This window comes from Lipotes vexillifer, unplaced genomic scaffold (genome assembly GCF_000442215.2).
Source record: "Lipotes vexillifer unplaced genomic scaffold, Lipotes_vexillifer_v1.1 scaffold331, whole genome shotgun sequence".
Lineage (NCBI taxonomy): Eukaryota > Metazoa > Chordata > Mammalia > Artiodactyla > Lipotidae > Lipotes > Lipotes vexillifer.
In genome coordinates, this window is record NW_006774049.1 from 2,048,062 (window position 1) to 2,060,908 (window position 12,847).

General features: G+C 38.7%; 1 protein-coding gene across 4 annotated transcripts in view; it reads right to left on the reverse strand.

Annotated features, from left to right (window-relative positions):
* Positions 1-451: 451 nt before the first annotated feature.
* The window catches only part of TOM1L1 (target of myb1 like 1 membrane trafficking protein), a 53,488-nt gene continuing 41,092 nt past the window's right edge, over positions 452-12,847 (reverse strand). The window contains exons 12-16 of one of the 4 annotated variants that reach the window (XM_007448642.1): positions 7,924-7,975; positions 5,430-5,535; positions 4,913-4,994; positions 1,668-1,732; positions 452-1,075 (exon numbers count right to left, since the gene is read on the reverse strand). In XM_007448642.1, the coding sequence (XP_007448704.1) occupies positions 1,669-1,732; positions 4,913-4,994; positions 5,430-5,535; positions 7,924-7,975 (304 nt within the window). In that variant the 3' untranslated portion in view covers positions 452-1,075; position 1,668. The remainder of the gene's footprint in view (positions 1,076-1,667; positions 1,733-4,912; positions 4,995-5,429; positions 5,536-7,923; positions 7,976-12,847) is intronic. The other 3 variants (XM_007448641.1, XM_007448644.1, XM_007448643.1) reach the window with 3 other exon arrangements.

A 12,847-nucleotide genomic window follows, 5' to 3' on the forward strand; every position in this document is an offset into this window, starting at 1 on the left:
GGCGGACTCTCAACCACTGTGCCACCAGGGAAGCCCCAAGAGTCACTATTTTAAAAGCTCAAAATGGAAGAGGAATCACTAAGCCCTAACAACTTGCCTAAAGATTACATTCTGATTTCAAATTTGACTGTATTTTTCCTTTAAGATCTAGGGCTATTTTACATTCAGAGTACTAAACAAGTACTTTGAAATTTCAGTACCATGAAATTTAAATAAAATGCATAAGTATATGTGGTAGGTTTCTAGCATTTTTTGTGATAGTTCCAAGTCTCCAAATTTTAAAATGTAAGTGGGATTGTGAAGATTTACTGACAGCAGAGTTCTTCTGAAAAAAGATGTATTGAACTGTTTTAATAGTAATTTATTTGTCATTATAATTTATGAGAAACCGAAGTACAATTTATTCTAAATGTTTTCCAGTAGTTTTTTTTCCAAAAAGAAAAAAAGAGCATTTAGTGTTATAAAGAATTATATTTAAAGGCAAACAGTGTAGAATACAGTAACCTCTTGAGGGTACCTGAAATATTAAACTACAATCAAGGCTTTTACAATTCATAATCCTAAACAAGAGTATTATTTATAAAGAAGTGCAAATTGACTTTTACATTCAACTTTAGTTAAGTGAAGGCACTCAGTATTCTCCTGAATAATAATAGTTTTTCACATTTCATGCTTCCATCTGTTAACAATTATTTTGTAATGAAACAGTCTTCATCTACTCTTATCCGAGCTCTTGTGATAATTTCTAAATGTAGGAAGGTCTGAAACATGAGGTGCTACACTTAATCTGGTTGGCCTCAGTACCATGAATTTTTCTTTTGCTTAAGTTTTAAGTGAATATATATTACAACCAAGTTCTTTTGAGATAAAGCTTGAGCTGCTGTCAGGAACCATAAATGTTACTCTGGAACTGTTACTCTTCTGTTTAAACCTCATTACTGCAGAGGAGAAATGTTCCACTGTGGCTTTGACATTCTGGAAGGTCTTAACTTCTGGGTCTCAAAGCTGGACAGGGTCTACCTTTAGGAGAATTGGCACCCATAATGCTGCTAGTGAGCTGGTCATCCACTTCCACCTGGAATAAAAAGAAGAGTCAACCATCTCCATCTTTTCCTCTTTCCCCATTCCTTGTAACTAGAGAGCCACAGTCTAGTAGAGGAAAGGTGGGAATGTACTACTTCCATGGGGGAAGCTGTGGAGGGAATAAATAAGGTTAATAGGTGACTGGTGGCTGTGTGCATTTATTAGTAAATAAATGGAATGATTAGTAAAGCAATAGAATCCAGACCAATCTAGACTAACAATGAATGGCTTCTACCAGTCCCAGCTAACAGGTATTAACTGCACATAAAAGACACATCTGATTTTAGTGCTAAGAAGTTTTTATTGATCATCGGTTTTTGTTAGCATTAACATTTCTATACCATAAACCTACTTCTGCATTCCCAAGATTTATAATTTTTAGCTAACATGGTCACAAAGAATGTATTTCATTAGTGAACAATAGTTCATTACAATTTGAGTGACTCAGAGGAACTTGTTTAATAATACCTCACTCATCAGAGTGTCAGACTGTGATGGCCCTTACAAAATTAAATAATAAATGTAGAAAGTGACAGTTACACTGAAATCATGTGGAATGTAATTGCGTAAGTTGAAGCCTTTACCTCAGTGGTCACTGTGACTTTGAGCTCCTTTGTGGTGGTGAACATCAATGTCTTCATAAATAGCTCTGAAACAAACAAGCCATAATGGCAAAAGGGTTATATATCAATTTCAATGTACTATTTTGGCTTTTAGCTGCCAACAACTTAACTAAAAATCTGGTGCTATTTTAGGTGTTCAGGAAATCAGGCTATATCAGTAAATAAAAACAAAGGTCTCTGTCCTGAAGCTTACATTACAACTTTCTTAGATCCTAATGCTGCTATTCCCGTACATCTTACAAATATGTATCTTATGTAACCATTTTACTTGTAATTAGAAATATGGCTCAAAATTTGGACAGTTTGCTTCCTGATTTAAAAAAAAAGCAAAAATTGTTCATCTTTCCCTGGCTTTATAAAACACATTAAAAATTCTAGCTTATTTAACGTATGTTATTACAGTCCAAACTCCTGAGCTACCTTTAGCATATAACTGTCATCTTTGTGCTTTGTATATAGTCATTTTTCTATGACAGTCTTTGTTCAATTCTTTATATTTGTCTTACGTATGTCTGTAGATAGAACATATCTATACCTAGAAATATGACGTTAATATATACAGTATAACAACACATGGCTAAGGAAAAAAAATCTCATAAAAATCACAGCACATTGAAGGCATGATCCCTAACCTCAAGAAGCCCCAGCATGGTCCAGAAATTTTAATGTTTTTCTAATAAGTTTTGTCTCTCGTTTTCCACAAAAGTATTTCAACCTCCTTCACTCTATTCAAATCTCTGATGCCCCTCCTCTCAGTGAGAAACCTCACATTTTAGTAAATTAAATGGCTGGATATGGAAACCTCCTCATGCTTCCATCACCAAATCTTCAAGTCTGTTTTCATCTGCACCATCATCTACTTCTATGATCCTATCTGTCTACCCCTAGCTTCTCAAACACCTCACTCATTTAGGTATCTCCCTTCCTAAATCTTCAGCCTCTCATTCTCTACTAAATCCTACCCCTTAGGATTCACAGATGTTCCAGCATCTCCCATTTTATAAAATAATACAGTCCTTTATCCCATGTCTACTTAATCACCTCAGTAATCCTCTAGCTCCGAGGCCACTTTCCACAATCCCTTCATGTTTAAGTTTCTATGTAAGTTACCTGTGCACTTATTGTCTACTTCATCTCTTACTTTTTAATGCACTGAAATTTGGTTCTGTCCCCATCGATTTACCAAAATGCTTTTACTAAAATCACCAATGATTTCCTGTTACTTAGTCCATTATTGAGTGTTTGTCTTCAGTAATGTTTACCACAGTTGTGTACTCCCTCCTTTTTGTTTCCAAACTGCAATTTCCACATCTGGTGATAGGTTGTTCCCCGTTGCTCTCTTTGCTCTTGGCTTTTCCATTTTCTTGAATGCGCCAAACTCTCTCCCCACAGGGTCTTTGTGTAAGTTGTTACCTGAGCCTGCAACACTGACTCCCAAACTTGTCACACTAAAAACTGCAGGTCTTAACCTTAACGTCACTTCTCAGGCTTTCTCTACCCTCATTTAAATCAGTTCTTTCTGTTACACACTGTCAAGTCACTATCTTTCATATCATTAACACAAACTGTAAATACATGTTTGCCTGCTGATTTAATTTCTGCATCCATACTAGATTTACCCTCCATGAGTTTTAACATGATAAATTAGGTAGCAATCAATTCCCCTTGCACATAGACAGTGTTCAGTCATTTGTCAAATGAGTGAATCATGTGTATGTATATGTATATTCATAAGTACTATACTGTATGTTCTGCTGGAGTAGAAATTCTTAACCTGGGGTTCATGGACAACTAGTGATGTGAATATCCCCCAACTTTTCTGCAAGATTTTGTGCTTTTCCTTAGGCAGAAGTTCCCTGGATTTCATGGAATGTTCAAAGAAATTGAGACACCCTACCCTCCTGAAAGTAAGAATTGTAGTGGTAGGGAATTCCAGCTTCTTACTATCTCTCTTACCTTTAATATCTATTGCACCACCACATCTACTTACAACAATCTCATAATTAACTAAAATATAATAATATACTTTTCTGCTTCCTATTTGCCTGGAGAAACCGATAAAAACATCCGGTTTCCAGACAGCATACCCAGTTTAACCAGTTTCTAATTCCTTAAACCACTAATATATTCAGTGATACTTTATCAAGCAGAATGACCTAGGAAAGTTTCACAATCTTGTTAGGAAAAAATATTTAATGAATTCCTAAGCCTATTAAGATTCATTCATAAATCATTCCAAAATAGATCACTACATTGAGGGTTTAAACCAGGGACAAAACCTCAAATGCCTACACATGCCAGGCAGGTCAGATGAAGGTATGCAGTGGGCCAGGTGGGGCCTGGTGGACTGCAGAAGCTGTCTCATCTTAAGGAGGCAGCTACTATGCAGCCCCAAGCTATTGCTAACACATAAAAATGCTGTTGTATCGAAAAGAATCCAGAGGTCCAGATATTTTTGGAAATATCCCACTTTTTAACTGTTGGCAGTTAGTGTTGAAATGCATATTTAAAATTCACACAGGTCAAACAAAACACAGCTGCAGGCAAGATAACAGCCTGCAGGCTGCTAATTTCTAAACAGTGATTTCCATAAACCTGCTTTAATCATTTTAAACAATTTTGGGGGTAACCTTTAGTCAAAGTATATTAAAGCTCTAATGAGCCTACCATTCCATAAATATTTTTATATACTGACCAATATGAAATCACAAAATAATGCTGCTTTAAGGATCCCAAGTTAAAAAGTAATTTTTACACTAATAATCCATTTTAAGCACACTCTTGTCATAGGTAGTGAAGATTAAAAACAAGTTCTTATATAAGTCTTTTTTGGCATTAGTCAAAGAACAACTAAAATATCCCATCCATGTGGTACTTATGTCACTAATCAGTGAACAGTGCCCTTCTCAAGCTGGAGAGAACCTGACTTTCCTTCAAGGCATCTACAAGGAATATACTAATGCACACGATGGTTCTGGTTATTTCTTAATGTGCAACCCCAGCATTTTTATTTTTTAGTCACAAGGCTGAGAATAACAAGACCATTAAGAGCAACAACCTCCAAGAAAACCTCATAAGTCATTTTTAAATAAGGTCATTGATTTCTGCCAACACCTAAACAAAGATAAATGTATGACCAAGCCCTGTTAGCTCTGCTACCAAAGGGAACCAAGACAAAAAAGATAATCATTTTGTAAATGACTTACTCTGTGGTGACAGCAGGAGCTAAGGGATCAAACTCCATTACCTCGTAGTAATTGGGTGGCGGGAAATCATTCTTTGTCATCGCTGTAAGCAACAGAAAGAAACACACATTGTGCTTTTCGAGGAGATACACACAATTAATATTCTCTTTATGACTTAGGCTTCTGACAGAAGATCCTAACAAACACTGACAACCAGAAACAAGCACACTGGTGTTCCAATGCTACTCCCAAGTACAACAAATCTATATATAACAAAAAGATTTCCAAACTTCGATTACAGGTTCATTTACCTCAGCACTCAAAATACAACATTCAGTGCAACACAAGCATTTTTACAATCTCCTAATGTCAATAATAATGGTATCTGCCCTGAATTTATCTCATGTAGCTTAAAAATGTAAATGAACTCTAATTTTTCCTCTCTGTATATCTATTTTCAGTTACCAATAAATCTCTAGCAGATTCATATATTCTCACAAGTTTCCTTATTTGATGCAAATAATAAGGTGTCAAGTACCTGGATGATTGCTGGGCAGGGATGGCGGTCTCTCGTTTGATGGTGTTGCTGGAATGGTCTTTAGAGTAACTGGCTGTAGTAATACTGAATTTGAATATTCTGGAAACTGAAGAGAGCAGGGTGCATGTTCAAATAAACATTCTACATTAAGCTTTACTTTATAATTTAGATTCCTAGGCTTCCAAGGGGTAGTATTCCAAGAACCATATATTCTGAACTGGATAAGAATTAGTAATTATTAACTATTATTTTAGTTTTTAAGATAATAACCCCTTACAGAATTTACTGCTTTTCTGTCTGGTTTCATGCCCATTGTACCTCATTTCCCATATAAAATGTAAACTTAAAAAAAAATGTTGCTTTTTAAAAAAAGAAGCTGCTTTGGGAAAGACTGATGGGACAGTCAAGTAAGATCAAGTTTGGTGAGTGTCAGGCTGACCACTTCCCCAGTACAGCTCCTAAACACTTGGAGCATGTTGCAAGGAATGTATCTCAGACCAGAGTCTGTTGTTCCACACTGAATAAAACCTCGGCCTCAAAGGACAAAAAACAATATTAACTACAAAAAAGCATAAGGTGAAGATATTAAATCAAGACTTAAAGTTTTAATTAGAAATATCTTTCTTCTTGTAATTTTCTTCATTCATTTCATAAATATGTCCTGGGCACCTACTGTATGCCAGGCTCTATAAATAAAGCAGTAAATAAAGCAGGCCAAATCCCTGCCCTCAAGAAGCAGACAATCAACAAATGTAAACAGGTGTCAGATAGCAAGTGCTCTCTGGAAAAAGCAGGGTAATAGGAGAAGAGAGGCTGGGGTGGGATATTGCTCTGACAGTCATAGTCAAGGGAATGCCTCACCACTGGGGACACTGAGCAGAACCCTGATTCTGATGCGGGTCGTGCGATTAGCTAAGGTCATATGGTCATATGCTCTGAAGCAGGGGGGTGGCCAGTGCAGTTGGAGAGGCAAGAGGTGCAGCTAGAGAGGTAGTGGGAGGGGTCAGGGCAGCATTTCAGGCTTTTACTGAGTAAAATGGAGTCAGTAGAAAATCACAGGTGGTTTTAGAGCAAATGGGTAACATAATACAAACTTTACTTTTAGAAAAGATTGCCATGGGGACTTCCCTGGTGGTCCAGTGGTTAAGAATTGGTCTTGCAATCCAGGGGACACTGGTTTGAACCCTGGTCAGGGAACTAAGATCCCACATTCCGCAGGGCAACTAAGCCCGTGTACCACAGCTGCTGAACCCATGTGCCACAACTAGAGAGCCTGCGCACTGCAACTAATGAGCCCACGTGCTCTGGAGCCCGTGTGCCACAACTAGAGAGAAGCCCACACGCTGCAACGAAAGATCCCGTGTGCTGCAACTAAGACCTGACACAGCCAAAAGAGGAAAAAGATTGCTCTGGTTTCTGTTTTAAGAATAGATTATGTGATGGGGGTGGGGGTGGAGAGGAAGGTGAAGGCTGAAGCAAGACAACACTCAGGGAGGCCACTGCAATATCCATCTGATGGTAGCTTGAAATGGGATGTGGTAGTGGAGGTGGTGAGAAGTGGCTGGATAATGGATATATTTTGAAGGTAGAGGTAAAATGGTGGAGGTCAAGCATGATTTCTCAAGGTTTTTGACCTCAGCAACTGAAATAGTGGTCATTTACTGAGTGGGAAAGACAGCAGGAAGAGCAAATCGGGAGACAGGACTGAAAGAAAACAAGAGGAGATGTGAAGTGGAAGGTGGAAATGTGAGTTCTGAGTGTAGGGAAGGCCTAAGGTCTGGAGACAGCAACTTGTAAGTCGTCAGTCTGAATGGAATTTCAAGATGGAAGGTGGAAATGTGAGTTCTGAGGGTAGGGAAGGCATAAGGTCTGGAGACAGCAACTTGTAAGTCGTCAGTCTGAATGGAATTTCAAGATATGAGACCAAAAGACCATGGAGGAATGAATGCCAGATTCCTGGGGTCTCCAATACTGAAAGGCCAGTAGACGAGGAGGGACCAGCAAAGGGGATGGAGGAGAACTGAGGCAAGAGAAGAACCCAAAGTGAGTGGTATCTGAAAGCCACACGTGCAGAAAATAGGATGTGACTGACTCAGTTGCTGTTGATCAGGTGAGATGAAGACTGAGAATTGCAGGACTACATTTAGTAAATCTGGAGGTCTCTGGTGACCTTGACAAGAGCTCCGCCAGTAAAGTGGCTGGAATGAGAACTTGTCTGAAGTCTGTCAGAGGGTGGGAGGAAAGAAAGTGGAGACAGCAAATATAAACAGCTCTAAGGGAATTCTGATCCTTAACCGTCTTTCTAACGGAAGTGAGACTACACTTGTCTATCTTAAATGATTAAAAAGACAGCAAGGAAAAGTCCTAACAAGGGCTGCATCAACACATTATAAAGAAACTTTGAGCAGAACATGAGAATTAAGGACCAGGAGTTCCTTTTTAGCATGATAATTGCTCATCAGGTGCACTGCCAGGGAAGGTCTTCATTACTTACACTCTCATATGTAGGACTTGAGGTGAGGTTTTGGCTGGTCCTTTGGACAAACCTAGGATAGTGTGATAACACAGCATGATTACCCTACAGTGAGATCAAAGATGCAAAAAGATGACCTTCCTGGTCTAAAAACAAAACCCAAAATGTACCTTCAGACTACACAAACGTATTAATTTTATATATCAATAAAAATTACCATTGGTTTTAGTGCCCAGCAGATCATGATGCCCAAATACCAGACAGTAAAGATAAAACCCTGTCCCCAGGCAGTGGCAGCCTTGAGACCCTGGAGTGTGCACACTATACCAGTGACAGCAGAGCCTTCAGTCTTTGCATGAGCGTAGCTACCACCCCATCGTTTCCTAAAGGATGAGGGGCAATGCAGAGTAGAGGTTAGGAAGGGGGGACAGTTTGGAGTAAAGTTGGAATAAACACACTTCACCCTGTCTCTCCCACCAAATGCAACTATAAAACCTGGACAGAATGCGTGGGGCAAATATTTGAGAACTGAAAAGTAAACACTAGTTACAGGCTGATTGGGAAAGAAGACTAGAATTTGAGTATCAGTGAAATGTTGGTGAACTTACCATGTTCTGCCCCTCTGGTATTCCCTAACTGGAATGCGGTGCAGCCTAAAACCCAAGTGGGCAGTGAAGACAGAGCTCCAGGAGAGGCCTCTTATTCTCACTCAAGGAGCAGAGAAGGGAAATCCTAATGCTCAGAGAGAGTGTGGAAATCCCCCATCCCTTTTTTCCTCTTTGTTCTTTCACACCCCAAACCCTAGGCAATCCCAAGGTGGCTGCAGTGACAGCAGAGGCAACAGGGACCTACAGGGGCTTAAAACTCTGAGTGAGGGGAACCTTCCTCTCTAAGAGGTAGAACTGTGATCCCAAGAGGATATGGCAAACCTCTGTTGTTTCTTTTATCCCTTCTGTCCTGCCATTTGGTGCCCAACACAAGCATAGTCAAGGAAATGCATGGCATAGTAAACCTTCAGCTTTTTGACTGGAGAGCCAAAAAAGGGAGTCCCAGGAAAGCAAAGAACCAGAGAAATCACAAAGAGGGAGGAATTCAGGAAAACAACCTTAAAGTTGTTTATGAAATCCTGGGCTCACACCCTGATCTATGCATCCATGGCTGATCCCAATAAATGCCAAAGATGTTGAGAACTGAACACACAGCCTGCTATCCAGACCTTACATGAATACTGGGTGGCACACATGTGGGACAGGTCTCAATGGCACTGCCAAGGCTTTGAAAATTTAACTGACATCGGAACCGAAGCACACAGAAGGCAGGCTGAAACTGTGGTGTAAACCTCATGAGGTTGGTTGCCTACTAATCAAAACATCAACATTCTCAACAGGATTTAGATAAGATGAAGTGTCTCATATCATTAAAAATGTCCAAGATACAATCCAAAATTACTATGCATATGAAGAACTGAGAAAATTTAAACTTGCAAGAGAAAAGACAATCAACAGTGGTTGATATCTAGAGTACAAAGATGCTGAAATTATCTTACAATTTTAAAGTAGCTATTTATACAAATGCTTCAGCAAGGAACTGTGAACACTCTTGATAAAAAACAGAAAAATAGAGTCTCAGCAAAGAAACACAAGATTAGAAAGAGCCAAATGGGAATTTTAGAATTGAAAATTTCAGTAACTGAAATTTTTAAAAAATTACAGAATGAGCTAAACAGCAAAGTGGGGATGACAGAGGAAACAGAGTGAGAAAAGCAATGAACAGAACCCTATGGATCTATGAAACAATGACAACAGATCTAACGTGTGTCATCAAAAGTCCCAGAAGGACGGCAGAAAGTGTGTAGTGCTGAAAAAAATATTTGAAGAAATAAAGGCTTAAAACTTCACAGATTTGGTCAAAGACAAACCCACAGATTCAAGAAGTTCAGTGTAATAGGTTGAGTCGTGGCTCCCAAAGAGTTATGTCCTTGTCCTAATTCCTGGAACCTATGAGTGTCACCTTATTTGGAAAAAGGGTTTTTGTAGATATAATTAAGGACACTGAGATGATGTTCGAGTGGGCACTAAATTCAATGACAAGTGACCTTAAAACAGAAAAACAGGAGTGGGGGGAAGGAGGGGCTGAGACACACAGGAGAGAAGGTAATGTGAAGGTGGAGAAAGAAAGTGAAGTGATGTGGCCACAAGCCAAAATAACAAAGGAGTGCCAACACTCACCAGAATCTGGAAGAGGCAAAGAATGGCTTCTCCTCTGAGAGCCCTGGAGGGAGACTGCCTTGCTTTCTCTCAGACTTCTAACCTCCAGAACTCTATAAAGATAAGTTCCTGTGGTTTTAAACCCACCAGTTTGTGGTAATGTTTTTATGGTAGCCACAGGAAATGAATACACTCAGTAAAACCAAAAGACAGGCATGCTCAGACACATCATAATCAAACTGTTCAAAATTAGAACAAAAGAAAAGTTCTTAAAGCACAGACAGAAAAGAACAACACAGAATCAACAGGGGAAAAAGAAAATTTGAATGAATGTTAGCTTTCTCATTAGAAGCCATTTAGGCCTGAGGAGACTGGAACAATGTTTAAAAACTGCTGGAAGAAAAGAACCATCTACCCAGAATCCAATATCCTTCAGGAACAAAAATGAAAAAGACATACTCACATGAAATAATCTAAGAGACTTTCACTGCCAACAGACCTTCTCTAAAATAATGCTAAAAGAAATTCTTCAGAGAGAAGAGAAGGAAAGCAACAGAAATGGTAAATATTGGGTAAATATAATAGACTATTCTTCTCTTCCTGAGTCTTTAAAATTTGAGTGTTGCAAGCAAAAACTATATTATGGAAAAATAATTGTATAATAATTATACATTGTCTGGTCGTGGTTTTTTAACATACATAATACATACAGCAACTATGATTTATATTATTAAAGGGGAGCGCTGTATGATAATAAGGTTTCTATATTTCACTTCAAGTGGGAAAATACTGGTTTTAAGTACCCCCAAAAAACTGTAATTCCTAGCAACCGTTCCTTCCCTCCCCATATATACACTACACAAAGATACAAAATCCGATAAAACAGAATATTGAAAACATTCAAATAACCTAAAGTATGAAGGAAAGAGGAAACAGAAAAAAAAAACCCACACACCAAAGGGAACAAATAGAAAGCAAATTACACAATGCTAGACCTAAATGCAAACATATTAAATGTAAATGGCCTAAACATACCAATTAAAGACAGAAATTATTAAAATACATAAAAATGCACGACCCAACCATATGTTATCAATTAGAAACTCACTTCAAATAATTAAGTTAAAAGTAAAAAGGCAGGGCTTCCCTGGTGGCGCAGTGGATAAGAATCTGTCTGCCGATGCAGGGGACACAGGTTCCATCCCTGGTCCAGGAAGATCCCACATGCCGCGGAGCAACTAAGCCCATGCGCCACAACTACTAAGCCTGCACTCTAGAGCCCGCAAGCCACAACTACTGAAGCCCACGTGCCTAGAGCCCGTGGTCCACAACGAAGAATAGCTCCCACTCGCCGCAACTAGATAAAAGCCCACGCACAGCAACGAAGACCCAACGTAGCCAAAAAAAAAAAAAAAAAGTAAAAAGGCAGAAGAAGATATACTATGTGAACACTAATCAAAAGAAAGCTAGAGTGGCTATATTAATATCAAAGTAAACATGAGGGCAAAGACAATTACAAGGTATAAAGAGGGGACATTACATAATGATAAAAGGGTCAATTCACCAAGAAGACAACAATCTTGAATGCAAATGCACTTAAAGACAGAGCTTCAAATACATAAAGCAAATAATTTTACATAAACTTTTCTAGAAATATCACATACTGTATGACTCTATTCAGATGCTATTGTCACAAACTATAATGATAGAGAACAGACTGGTGGCTGCTGGGGCTTGGGGATGGGGATGTGTGACTATAAAGGAATAATAGCATAAGGGAGCTTTTTGGGATAATGAACTATTCTACATTCAGACTGTGGGGGTGGTTACATGAATCTATGTATATATGTTAAAATACATAGAACTGTACACCAAACAAAAAAAGGGTCAATTTTACCATACGGATTTTTTTTTTTTTTTTTTTTTTTTTTGCGGTATGCAGGCCTCTCACTGTTGTGGCCTCTCCTGTTGCGGAGCACAGGCTCCAGACGCGTAGGCTCAGCGGCCATGGCTCACGGGCCTAGCCGCTCCGCGGCATGTGGGATCTTCCTGGACCGGGTCACGAACCCGTGTCCCCTGCATTGGCAGGCGGACTCTCAACCACTAGGCCACCAGGGAAGCTCCTGGAAATTTTTAAAATAAAATTAAAGTGCAGAAAGAAAAAAATGAGAGCAGGTATGGAAATCAGATCCACTTGAATTTGAATCCTCTTTTTGCACTAGTTAGCAGCCTTGGTTTCTTCACTTGTACAGTGAATACTGGGGGTACCTATCTCATAGGCCTGTAGGGAGCACTAGTAAGTAATTAGTAAGCATTTCTTATTCTTCTTAGCCTTATTGCCTGATACTAACTGGGCTATAAATATGACCTGTGGCTTTATCCCATCATCATCGCTTTTCAGGGATCCTTTCTGTTATGAATAATTCCATCACTCATTTGTTCTGTGATGATTAATTAAACTGCAAACACAGAGAGGTGGAAAAGTCTCAAGACTCTTAAGATATTTTGATGGCTGATTTTGCCACTGATATGTAATCTTTGGCATATGATTTAACCCAGATTCATGCCTTAGGTAACTTTAGTGCTTCAATTTCCATCACTAAAAAATTGGACTAGTGATACTTTCACTCATGTATCAATATAAGCTTTTTCTGAAAATCAGAAAAAAATAGATACAAAAGACATAGTCTAGAAAACAAAATATAGATGTCACACATTATCTTTTATTCCAGTGAATT